The following is a 13,672-nucleotide window of genomic DNA, read 5'->3' as shown; positions in this document are numbered from 1 at the left end:
CAACCACAACTGATGGCGAGACACCTGCCTACATTTGATCCTGTAGAACTAGTCTGCTATCACAATGACAATGAGGGAGAATCACTAATAATGCATTTCATTTGAGCAACTTAGGTCATGCCCAGTTTTTAATAAACCCCACTCCTTTGCTGCAAATCTATTCCCCTTTTACTACAAGTCATAGATGTCTAATTTCTATAAAAAAAATAAAAAAAAATCTAAACTGCTTGATCAATGTGGTGCAAGGAATTTTGGACAGAGTTTTGGCACAAATGATTACAGACTTCTAGCACATTTTGCTTAGTACATCTCACCCATTGTCTTCATATATGGCATATAATATATGAATATCAAAATACCTAGTGTCATTGTATGTTTTGGGACCAGCTCATGTTGGCCAGCTGCTTTTAACAGGACCATTTACACCTAGTTTATTTTGCTTTCTAAATACTGAGGGTCTCTCATGGCTAACTAAAATCTACAAAAAGGTATGCCCATGAAGTACCAACCGTTTTCTACCCAGCTAGTTGAGAGTACCAGTACACTAGCAATCAACACTATCTCAGGATGGTCATACATGTCTTCTGTTTGCAGAGCTCCCCTCAGAAGGCTATCAATCTGATAAGAACACTAAGTACTCTTGGTCCCAGCAACCTATTTTTGACATGCTCAGGCTCACAGGTCCAACAATGGATATTGAGACAGAAGACTAAGTCATAGTAAATAAAGTAAAAGTAAATAATCCGTGGAACTATCCTGGGCTGAGAATCTTTTAGAATATGGTGTAGAGCACCAGTTCCCTGAGAGCCGCAGACTGGATTTTGTAACATCTGGAGAGCCACAGATTGGAGAGGGCACCTAGAGGCAGTCATTGCAACCAGGCCTATACGCTTGGAAATTTCTGTTCATAGCTATTGATAGGTGGTACAGTACAGACACTTAATACAGCACAACTTGGTCAAACACAAAACAGGAGATTCAAGTTTTACCCCAAAAATGTCATAGAAAGTATAAATTATAAACAGTTTTAAAAGTGGATAATAGAAAGTATATGGAGAGCATGAATTTATACATACCATATAACATGTATGATATCCGAAGGGAACATATTTAATCTAACTGGCCACGTTGGAGGTCCTGGGTCATTTAGTGCCATCCAATCACATAGACTTTGCCATGACTACTTGTTGGCATATTAAGATAAATGTACATTTCAAAGTCAATGAATAGGTTGGATTTTTATTTTGTCATGCATTTTGTCCATTGTCGCTCCCCATTCATGTAATGCAACATGCATAATTTTATGGTAAAAGGGGTCAAGGTGGTAGCTACAGGACGATCCCTTTAAGATCATTTCTCATTCTTACTTCCCAAGCAGAAGTAGGTAAAGAGCAATTGTCCAACTTCTGCAACCTTAAGAAAGAGAAGGTTAAATCTATTGGGCTGTAGGCTGGTGAATGATTGTCTAAATGTTCAGTGGTCAATAAAGAGCAATATTTCTAACCATCAGTACATCTACCTGTAGAAGAGAGTTGAATCTCACTTTAGGCATTGGACTTCATACAACTCACAGATTTCAATGGGATCTGGTACATATGGAGGTTTGCTGAACCCCGCAGCCATGGTTTGCTGTTACAGAATGCATATAATAAACAGGTTGAATTTTACCTATTTATTTGCATTATTTTCCCTGACATAAGTGATGCCAGAAGTGTCTTGCATCTACTTTTTCTATCTTCCTCCATAGGATTAACACGGGCAATCAGCTAACATAAACATGCAGTAATAGATAGATATTCTGGATTAAATACCAATTTAAAAGATTTGCTAATGGTTTGAGGGATGGGTCACTTTACCCCACTAAAAGACCTAGACTCGTTGACCTAACTGTACACTTACTTACTCTACACATGACCTGACATCATACACTGCTCAACTTGTGCTTAGTCACTTACTATACATTTGGCCATATATGACACCAAATTGGATAGTGGGGATATTTAAATTATCTGTTGCCCTGGATTACAAACTGGAATCTATAGTTCACCGTCTACATCATTCCTAGGTTATTCATTTTTAATACAAAAATTCACTGTAACTCTCTTCTTACCTCCATCTGCATATGTTTCAGTACCATATCCATCTTGTAGTCCACTTTGCCATGTTCCTTCATATTTGGCTCCACTGGTCATACTCTGACGGACTCCATATCTTCCTTTAAATCCATGAGTCCATTCACCCTTGTACACCCAATGTCCTTTGGTTTCAATGCCTAAACCATGTCTTTTTCCTTGCGACCAATATCCTTCATAGGTATTACCACTGGGCCAGGTGTAGATCCCTACTACCTCAAATCCATAATTCCAAGAACCGGAGTATTCTCCCTGACCTTTTGGACCTGTACAGATTCCATGACCATGGGCTTTCCCACCTTCCCACCCACCACAGTAAGCTCCTCCATCATCAAAGTCAAACCGACCTCCACTCATTGTAGCTTTTGTTTCCAAAAAGGAAGACTTAAAAAAATTTTTTATAAAAAAATATGAATTATATTAAAGTAAACCTAAATAATTTAGAACCATGGGCGACATAAGATTAAAAATCCTCATAAACTGAGCACAGGATTCAGAGAGGTGTTAATAAGCCTTATAATAAAGCTTGTATGGAATAGTTGCTGGGAATCTTGTGCTAGTTCTCACGGTGTAGAGATGAGAAATTTGATTGGATATCTTCAGCCTGAGTTGTATCAAAGTTTGGAAAGGGTTAAATTGCCCAGCAGTCCGTCCATATCCGTGCATTATTTGCCTCTTATTGATCATGATATCATCCTGGTGTTCTTGGATATGAACCCCCCTCCCCTTTCGCAATAAGGCTCCCTCTTTCTGCCCAGGCAGGAGCAGGAAAGAGTCCCAGGCTCACAGTGTGTGAGGGCTGCAGATGAGTGAATGCTAGAACAGACCTAACAAGGCTATTGCATCCCAGCTGTTCCAAAAATAAACCCCAATCGCAGCTCTGCTCAATGGCTACTTCTCAGAGCAGTGTAGAACTAGTGAAGAAGAGGGGCGGCCTGCTAAGAAAAGGAGGGGGACTTAAAATAGATCTGCTGGCTGATTGGGAATTTTTCATGCCGTGTGTATATGTGACACTTGAGATACGCTGAAGAAGGCTTACTGGATCATAGTCTTAAGAGTGAATGACAAACAAATAAATAAATACAAACATACAATTTTACTAGAGAAAAACCTAAAAGGACAAAATGATGATGATAATAATAATATCACACAAGATAATAAAATAATTGCATGCCAAGTAATAAAACAACATAAAAATATATCAAGTATCATAAAACCATTACTTAAAAATAAACATGTTACAAAGTTTAAAAGACTATTATAAAATATTAAAATATTAATAAAGCAAGATACAAAAATTGCTATAAATAATATACTATAAAAATGTATTATTATTATTATTATTATTACACAAGAAGTTAAGAAAAAAATAAATGCTATGTAGTAAAAAATTACTAAAGCAAAATGCAACTGATTGAGGGGTGTCACACTTTTAGTAGCCCACCTATGGGATGTTTACAATTGGGGGAGGGGACTGTAATCTTAAGGTATGTTTTGGCATAAAAATGGACATGTGCAAAATATGTAAACATTTATCGCCAATTTTTATACCACTTCTGGCATAAAAGTTTTAATAAATTCTCCAATAGGTTCGCTTTTTAGTGCAAACCTTTGGTAGCCCCAAGCCAGCAATCCTTTTACCTTTGTGTGTGACTGAATGGATGAACTGAAGATAGGCTGCCATAGATCTAACTCCTCCTATCATTAACAATGGGAAGCAGGAAGATTTCTGTCAGGTAGGACAGACAATAGGCAGCAACTTTAAGACATTTATAGATATAAAATAATACTGCTACATGCTCCGGAAGATTTTGTGAAGAACTATATGGCTTAGCCTCCTCCTCCATAGATATACTGTAAGCATAGGAACTCTTCTGTGAACAGAATGACTGACTATCCACCGCTGTCTTTGAGAATCCATTTTGCAAATTTTGGACTCCGGACAAACAATTTCCCCCTCTCAGATCACTTCTCCTTCAACAAGATGTAAATTAAGCTGTGGTTTGATCACATCACCATGTTATGGAATTTTATATTATATCATAATATACTCCAGAATAGCTGCAACTTAAATGAGTTATGCAGTCTCATATATATCAGTTTTCCATAATATTTGTCCCAGACGTTGTCCCAAAAAAAAACTGGGACTGCGAGTTGTTTTGTTTTTTTAATTGAATGCTACCTGTTTGACTATGCTAATGTATATAAAACAAAAAACTTGCAAGTCTTCAGTAGGTGATACCTTTTTTAATGGCTAACTCATAATGATGACAGATTATAACGTTTCAAAGCCTCCTGGCTTCTTCTTCAGATATATCTAAAAACACTTTCTAAAGGCTGCATATTTATGTACAACTGGACACATAGGGATAGGATTTCAGGAGGGAGGGGATATATAGTTAACAGTTAATATATTACTGATCCTCTATACTTCACAGGCCCACCTCATGTTCCATCTGAGGACATCATGTTCTGATATTATTCAGTGTCTGCAGGCTGGAGCCACAAAGGGGCCGACCTAAGGAGGACTGGTTATTTGTGATCAGTGAGTATAACAGTGGATAATTGACTTTCTGGGGGGACATTATACTGTGTGAAGACCATTAAGGGGGAAATATAATCTGTGGGAGCATTACACTCTGTGGGGGTATTAAGTCAACTTTACACTCTGTGGGGGCACTAAAGGGGCATTAGACTATGTGAGGACTAAGTGAGCTTTATACTAGATGCCACTAAGGCCATTGTACTGTGTATGGAGACCACTAAGGGGGCACTGCATAGGGTAGCCCTGTTTAAAATATGTAGAGGTGCAGCATAGAAGGCCTGGCATTTTACCAAGCAAAGTAGGTGTCATTACCTGTAAATAGGGGGATGAGTCCTAAAAATCTTCAGTGCGTATGTGTGCCAGGGAACCTGTCCATGAAAATTGAATATCTTAGGAAACCCTGTTCACTACCCCCTGAAAATTATGTCCTCCATCCCAAGAAATAGCTTTCAAATGTTGGCAACTGTACAACTGAGAAAACCCACTTCTACTGAGAGAATTGTGAGTCAAAATCCTCATAAAAAAACTGACCCTAAGTGACTCAGAGCTGGATCCTGGGTCTCGGTCATCGATTTATACTGTCTTCAAACATTTTCTATCAGGTTTCCCCACAGACCACAGCTAATCTCTGGGGATTGTGTGATTTTCAAGAGACCTTTCTAGCTGGAGAACCCCCTTTAAAAATTTCGTGCAGGAGCGGAGCATTCACACAGCGACTACTTATTTCTAGAAGATTCTTTTTATTTATGAAACATGATTCCTGAAATAGAAGACCAGAGATTCAGTGCCCCAATGGTCCGTGTATTTTACTACAGAATGCGCTTTACGAAATAAACTTTTTACAGCCTTCTCTATTTAGAAGCAGATTATGGCACAACTGGGATGTAAAGTGATAGAAGCTGCGACAACTGATTGAACCATGTCCATGTTAACCCCTTAAGGACGTGACTTTGATACTTTTTTTGTTTTTTCACTGTCGCTTTATAAAAGCCATAACTTTTTCATTTTAGCGTTGACATAGCCATATGAGGGCTCGTTTTTTTGCACCATGAGTTGTCATTTTACATTGCACCATTTTGGAAAACATTTACCTAATTGATCAAATGTTATTAACGCTTTTTTATGGGGATGGCAAAAAGAATCAGTTTCATCACCTTTTTGTATGTTCTAAATTTTGCATGGTGCACTGGTATTATAAATGACATGCCACCATTATTTTGCTGGTCACAAGTTCAACCAGGGGATGAGCAAGGGGATAGTAGAATTGCTTACGCTAGGTTCACACTAGCGTTCGGGTCTCCGTTCTCAGCTTTCCGTCTTCTGCCGGTAGAAGAAGGAAAGCTGTCAGGTCGGTCCGGCCATGAGTGGCGGTGAGCGTTTTATGCTCTCCTCCGCGAAACCGGTTTTTTAAAACCGGACACAGAGTACTGCATGTCTGACTCTATGTCTGATTTTAAAAAAACGGTTTCGCAGCGGAGAGCATAAAACGCTCACCGCCGCTCATGGCCGGACATCTTTCAAGAGTCCTGCAGGTTTCCGTCTCCTGCCTCTGTTTTGTGCAGGAAACGGAAACCTGCAGAACGGAGACCGGGCACAGATGTGAACGAGCCCTTACTTGCTACAAACAGTGTGTTAAAGCGGCAACATATTCTGAGATCCATGACTTGAGCACCATTTTAGATTGTATGTGACTTTTTGGTATTTTTTTTTATAATGTGAGGCAATGTGAGCAAAAAAGACAACAGTTGTGCAGTGGATTATTAAAGGGGCTCTATCGTTGGCAAAAGTCATTTTTAGCTAATCACATACTTGCACAGCCTTTAGAAGGACTATGTACCTTTTGTATGTAAATCGCCTCAGTAGTGTTTGAATAAGTCCGTATTTATTCATATGCTAATTAGACTCCTCTGTGCACAGGAAGTTGTCAGCCAGCTCTCCTCTCCCTGCTGTGTGTGAGAGTAGGATGGGGTCAGCAACAGCAGGCTGTGCTGTATACACAGCAAACAGTGCATGATGAGACTTCTGGGGGGCACGGAGAGCCTAATTGGCATATGAATAAAAACGGGCTCATTCAAAAACTACTGAGGCAATTTACATACTAAAGGTAGGTGTGGAATAGCATTTCTAAAGGCTATGGAAGTATGTGCTTAGCTAAAAATGACTTTTTCCAATGACACAGCCCCTTTAAGTAATATGCTATTTTTATAGTATGGGTTGTTACAGATGCATCAATGTATTTATCTAATTTACGTTTGTACTTAGTCTCATACTGGAATCTGAACACTAGGTGGCATGACTGCTGCTGTAGTACATTGCAATACTTTTGCATTGCAATGTATTGTACTTTACCAAAGTGAAACTGCCACAGAGTCTTATAGATTTACTTATGAAGATGACTTGGGTACCTTCAGTAGTCTTTCATCACCATGACAATGCAGAGAGCATGATGTCAGTTGAACCAGCGCCATCTTCATGACATACTATTACATCAGTTCGTGGTAATACGCATCCACCCCAATGTAATAGTTCATCAGGGGGCAGAAAAAAGCACATTCAGTCACTGTCTTAATGGTGTAAACATTTCGAAATTGAAGGAGTTATAAGAGTGTATTTTCTAAAAACAGCACCGCTCTTTCTTACAGTGTAATAATGGTATTGCAATTCAGACCCATTTATGTTAATCTCTTGAGGAAAAAATAGTGGCATGTTTTATCTATGCATGGAGGTATTCTCCTTTAAAAGAAGGGTTGCAATAAGAAGTTCCCAAGCTACATATAGAAAAATGTTCAGAGGTCCTTGGGATTCCACCCACGTATTCCAACTTTTAAGAAGGTAGACAAGTAAGAATACATTTTTAATTCACCACTATGGTGAGGAGTAGCGTGCAGTACAGTGGTCGCTTTATTTGGCAGAGCATACAACAGCAGCCAACCTATAAGCGTTGCTTATAGAGGAGAATATTAATATTTCCATATATATAACAACATCGTACAGCAGCACATGGAGGGTCTTTGACTTTGTAACTGTATGCCATCTGGGCACTGTTGTTGTCGTGGGCACAAGACTTTAGTTGTTACTTTAAATAATGTTGTGTGTAGATTACATAGTAATTATTATACACAAATTACTGAATCATCTGATTGTAAATCAACAGTAGTTTACATACCCAAGTCTCAAGTTAATCAAAGTTAAAGGGGCTCTATCAGCAAAATCATGCTGATAGAGCCCCACATATGCGTGAATAGCCTTTAAAAAGGCTATTCAGGCACCGTAAATGTTATATTAAACTACCCCCAACCCCCCCCCCCCCCCCATTTTAAAATAAAACCCTAAAAAAGAATGTTATCTACTTACGGATCGTGCACGCTGGGCGGGCATTCAGGGTGTGTTCTTCATCCCCGCCTCTTCTTCCTCCGACGTCCTCGGGTCCCGTCCTCCTCCGGCGCTCGCGAGCGGACGCTGATATTAAAAAAAATGACCTGGGCGCTTGCGCAGTAGCATGCGGCTGCTACTATGGCTACTGCGCATGCACCCAGGCCATTTTTTTAATATCAGTGTCCGCTCGTGAACGCCGGAGGAGGGCGGGACCCGAGGACGTCGGAGGAAGAAGAGGCGGGGATGAAGAAGACGTCGAACCCTGAATGCCCGCCCAGCGTGCACGATCCGTAAGTAGATAATATTCTTTTTTAGGGTTTTATTTTAAAACGGGGGGGGGTAGTTTAATATAACATTTACGGTGCCTGAATAGCCTTTTTAAAGGCTATTCACGCATATGTGGGGCTCTATCAGCATGATTTTGCTGATAGAGCCCCTTTAAAGGGGTTATTCCTGACCCAAATGGAATTTTCATACTGATGACCTATCCACGGGTGGTACGTGAAAGTCCAACATACAAAACTGACAAGACATTCAGGTAATATTGATGACAGCAGCACCTTCCACTTTATAGCAGTCGTTCAGTGGAATTTCAACGCAATGCTCTTCCGTTACTTGTTATCAGCTCTATATACTGCTGGGAAGCTTTCCCGATCTGTGCCCCGGGTAAAAAGCTATCAGTCCCGGTACCGTAGCTTCTCACAGTCAGAAGGGCGTTTCTGACACTCTGTCAGGAACATCCTTCTCCACAGCAGCGCTTTCACGCTGTACAGTGTGAGCGGGGAGGAACGCCCCCTCCCCTCCTGATAATACTCATCTATGGACGAGCAATGTGAGCAGAGGGAGGAGGCGTCCTCCCCACTCACACTGTACAGCGCTATAGGCGCTGCTGTGGAGAAGGACGTACCTGACTGACTGTCAGGAACGCCCTTCTGACTGTAAAGAGCTATGGTACCGGGACCGATAGCGCTTTACCCAGGGCACAGATCGGGAAAGCCGAAAGTACGCTGAATTCAGCGCACTGTCAGCTTCCCAGCAGTATATAGAACTACCTGTGCCCAAATCGGTGAAAGGTCCTCTTTAAACATTAAAGAACATCTTCATAGATTCATAGGTTCATGTATTATCACTGCCGTCATTCAAGTCCATTGTTTGGATTAAAGCATTGGACTGAAAATCCACCAGAATGACTGATGCAGACAAAGCACATCCCGCTTGCATCCGTCTCCATGTTAAAAACAAGATATTTCTTTATTGTTTAAAATCAAATTATTTTGATGTGGCAAAAACTGCTTGTTTTACAGTCACTGCAAAGTGACTGTAAATCCCATCCACACATTGCAGAAAAATTTGTGTAGCAGAAGTGTTTGGGTTTTGGAAATCGCAGCATGTCAATAATACTTACGTAAATGCTGTGGTTTCCCTATAGGTATAATGGAAGCAGAAAGTCCACAGACGAAAACTCTGCGAATTTTCCGATTAACGCATTACGGGGAAAAAAACCACAATGCATTTCTGCCACATTTTTTACCTGGTCCCAGTTTTGAGCGTTAAAAAGCCTATTTTACTCTGGAGAATCTGTCCTATATTGCATAGATAACTCATTTATGTGCATGGGTACAGTATAATGCTTTATTGTCCCTGCTCCAGTATTGCTGGGATATAAACACTTACTGTCAGGTTTACCCACATATAAGAACCGATTTCTGGGGATCCCAGTATGAAGACACTTTATGATCAGCTTATTTTTAAGGGACCCTAATAACGTGGAGAACTCCTTTAGGCTAAGGCTATACGTAGTGAATCACACGTAAAAAAAACAAACAAAAAAACGCTGTAGAAAAACAATGCAAAAACACTTGTATGTTTCACTGCATTTTCCATTTTTCCCAGGTAAAATGAACATACTGCGCTTTTCATAAATGCGTGAGTTTTTTTATAATGCTGCATTTTCCGCAGCAATTTTTTTTCTACATGGCGACGATGACATTAAATAAAATCAAAATAAAATAAAAATGCTGCAGAAAAAGTTTTCACAAAAAAATCCTTTTGACAAACTGGGCATGTTCATTTTATCTGTGAAAATGCAGCAGATAAACAAAGGAAGGGCATGCATTTTGGATCTGCATTTTCTGCTGTTATTTCAATTACATTTTGCTTTGTGGCCTTTATGGTCCTTTGCTTTTGGAGATGTGTCAGAGACTCACCATAGACTAGTCAGTTCTGTAGAGGCGAGAGCCCTCTGCATTGTTCCAAATCTATAAATTCCATGTGCAATGACGTAACTCTTTGTAACTTTGTAGTCGCCCCTCATGAGACATCATCTTGCCGGCCTAGGAGACAGGTGGTTTGCCATTAACCCCTCTGTGGCTAAGCAAAAATAGCAAGCGGCCTTCTCAGTCAGCAGAGGAAGTAAAAATAATTTAGTGGATGTCGTAGGAGTCGATGGTTGAAGCACCTGTTCATCTCAGCATTCCTGGGGCATTATCTGCTCAGCTCTGCTTGGTGAACCCTATCTGGCCGTGAAACCCAAGCTGGCACAATCACCTCAATGGGCACTGACGTCTAAGGAGACCACTGAGGTTACCAATCTCAGGATCTAATTTGGTGACAGGATTAGTCTGAAACCTTCCAACCCATCTTGTGATATAAAATTAGACAGTAACAAAGTGTCAAGATTATTATTGGTTCCTCCATGAGCAAAAGTAAAGATTCAAGATTGGGAGGCAGAACAGAGGGGACTTGCTGTACTTCCTGTCTCCACAACCTCAAATGTTTGATAACAGGGAGCAATGGAATACGTTCCACAGCAGGGGGTTCCCAATCTCATACTATACTTTCAAAACTCCCACTAAGTACAGTATAAGAAAACATGGCCGCTTTCTTCCAGACATAAGGACACACCTGCACATAGAATGGGTCCGCTTTGGTAGTTTAGCACCATTTCAGTAAATAAGGTTAAGCTACACACAAACTGTGGACAGGTAAGGCCTTTAACACCACATGATATACTATTATGTATTGAGAACTGCACGGATCGTGTGAATTCATGTAATAGTATGTCATGGTGGTAGCAGGGGACACATAAGCTGTGCCTATGGTATCTCCAGCAAGAGCCAGCAGTAATAAATGCCATTGGACCCAAACTGTCCACCAAAAAAGTGCATTGTATGTCATGTATTTCTAAATCTCATGTAGCCTTAACAACTAATTTGGCAGTTTTTGACACAAAAAACATTTTTTTTTTTCCTAAACAAACTAAGGTAGATTTATTAAAACTGACATTTCGTACGCCAATCTTAATAAAGGGCCCGACAAGTGCAATGTAACCCTAATTTATCAAGAAGCCTCCATATAAATCAGGCGCACGCCCTTGTGCCAGAGAGGAAACGTACACCAGTCATATACATAATTCATGCCAGACACCTGGAATACGATAAAAGGGGCGAGAAAGGCGCAGAAGGGGGGGATGTGATGCATCTTTGGTGCAAGAGAAGGCTTTGAGCCACTTTATCACACATCAATGCCAGTAAACTAGTGAACGGGTGTTATCCAAAGGAATATTCTTAATACATTATATGCAATATAAAATAATACAAGCTGCAAAAACACCTAGTCTTCTCTATGTGCTACTTTTTCACAACCAGACTCTTAACCAAGTGCATGCCTGGATGTGGGAACACGGTGAATAGAAAGCTTGAACGAAGTCTAGCACATCATAGGTCCAGTGAAAGCAGAGTTTGAATGAATGAATGAATGATTATAATATGAGCACTGAAAAAACTGCAGCATGTTTAAGGGATTAATATCAACGGGGAGCAGTGGCCCACACAATGATCATCTAAGAGCACATTTACATGACCAAGTTTCAGCCAAATGGTGGTGGTGGTGGTGTGTGTGTGTGTGTGTGGGGGGGTTTGTTGTGGCTCCATTTCCGATTACATGTGAATGGAGGACAGTACAACATAGGTCCTACGTTAGATACCGTATATACCCGAGTATAAGACGACCCGAATATAAGCCGAGGCCCCTAATTTTACCACAAAAAACTGGGAAAACTTATTGACTCGAGTATAAGCCGAGGGGGGGGGGGGGGGGGGGAATGCAGCAGCTACTGGGAAATTTCAAAAATTAAAATGGTTTTTGGGTGCAGTAGTTGCTGGGTGCTGGGGAAGAGGAGAGGGTGTTTTGGTTGTCTGTCTGCCCCTTCCCTGAGCTTGAGGACTGTCCCCCCCCCCCCACTTGGAATTCAGCCTGGCTGAATATAGGGTATCTGCAGTGCTCCTATTAACCCCTTCCCGACGGAACGGGAGCACTGCAGATACCCTATATTCAGTAGTTTGGCACTTTCAGACACAGGGATACCTAATGTGTTTGTGTTTCACAGTTATTTCCTACTTTTATATGTATTCTAGGGAAAGGAGGGGTTTAGAACTTTTATTTATTTTTTTAAAGCTTCTTTTTCACTATTTTGAGAGATTCTATACATTATTATTGTTGCTTGACTTGAGTATAAGCCGAGGGTGGCTTTTTCAGCACAAAAGCTGTGCTGAAAAATTTCGGCTTATACTTGAGTATATACGGTAACTATACTGCTAGGAATCTCTCTCTTGGCATAAGGTGCGAGTCGGTAAATCCGGCCAATACCGAAACTGTCATGGCAGAAACATGGTCATGTGAATGCGCGCTGGAGCCACACATTGGATCCACTGCAGAATATCCAAGCACTGAATTTCCCCATGGTGGGACTATTAAAGGATTACATTATTCTTATCTAACCAAGTGGTTTGTGGGAAGGGGGGGGGGGGGAGGTTTTCCTGCCTTTCTTAGATGCCATTATCACTCCTGCAGAAACTCACAATATCTGAGAATCTGATAAAAGTTAGGCTCTGCTAATGTTAAATGAAAGAATTATGTGCAGAACGTATATACAACATGTACAGATACTGCACAGCATGTGCTAGTTGATAGGGACAAAAATGCCTTATAACTTATTATGGAACAGAATAAGACTTGAATATAAATTAAGATAAATTTAAAAAAAAAATTGTCGCGTTTAACCCTTTAGTGTTCGGCTGATTACACGCATTCCTATGCCCGCGAGGTATTCGATTGAATACTACTCGCTCATCTCTAGTTCACACGGAGCTTTTTGTACAGAAATCTGAGGCGGAAGAAACGGCTCCCGGAAAAAACTCCTGAGCGGGTTCCATTGAGTTCAATGTGAGACGTCTTTTTGGTCAGGATTTTGAAGGCGGATACTGCCTCAAAATCCTGACCAAAAATCTCCATGTGAACTTCCCCATAAATGAAAGAAGTTTGGGGTGATCAGAACTCTTCCTACACCTGGCCGTCCAGCCAAACTGAGTAATCATGGGAGAAGAGCCTTGGTGAGAGAGGTAAAGAAGAACCCAAAGATCACTGTGGCTGAGCTCCAGAGATGCACTGCAGGCCTCCACCAGTCGGGGCTTTACGGCAGAGTGGCCTGAAGGAAGCCTCTCTTCAGTGGAAGACATATGAAAGCCCGCATAAAGTTTGCCAAAAAACACATGAAGGACTCCCAGACTATAAAAAATAAGATTCTCTGGTCTGATGAGACGAAGATTGAACTTTTTGGAGT

General features: G+C 40.7%; 1 protein-coding gene across 1 annotated transcript in view; it reads right to left on the bottom strand.

Annotated features, from left to right (window-relative positions):
• The window catches only part of JPH2 (junctophilin 2), a 67,017-nt gene extending 64,005 nt beyond the window's left edge, over positions 1-3,012 (bottom strand). Inside the window, exon 1 of the mRNA XM_075277079.1 lies at positions 2,111-3,012. Coding sequence (XP_075133180.1) covers positions 2,111-2,489 — 379 coding nt within the window. The 5' untranslated portion in view covers positions 2,490-3,012. The remainder of the gene's footprint in view (positions 1-2,110) is intronic.
• Between the last annotated feature and the right edge of the window lie 10,660 nt (positions 3,013-13,672).

The sequence above is a fragment of the Leptodactylus fuscus genome, chromosome 6 (assembly GCF_031893055.1).
Source record: "Leptodactylus fuscus isolate aLepFus1 chromosome 6, aLepFus1.hap2, whole genome shotgun sequence".
NCBI lineage: Eukaryota > Metazoa > Chordata > Amphibia > Anura > Leptodactylidae > Leptodactylus > Leptodactylus fuscus.
Note: the sequence above shows the minus strand (reverse complement) of the source record. Positions and strands in the feature narration are given on the sequence as shown.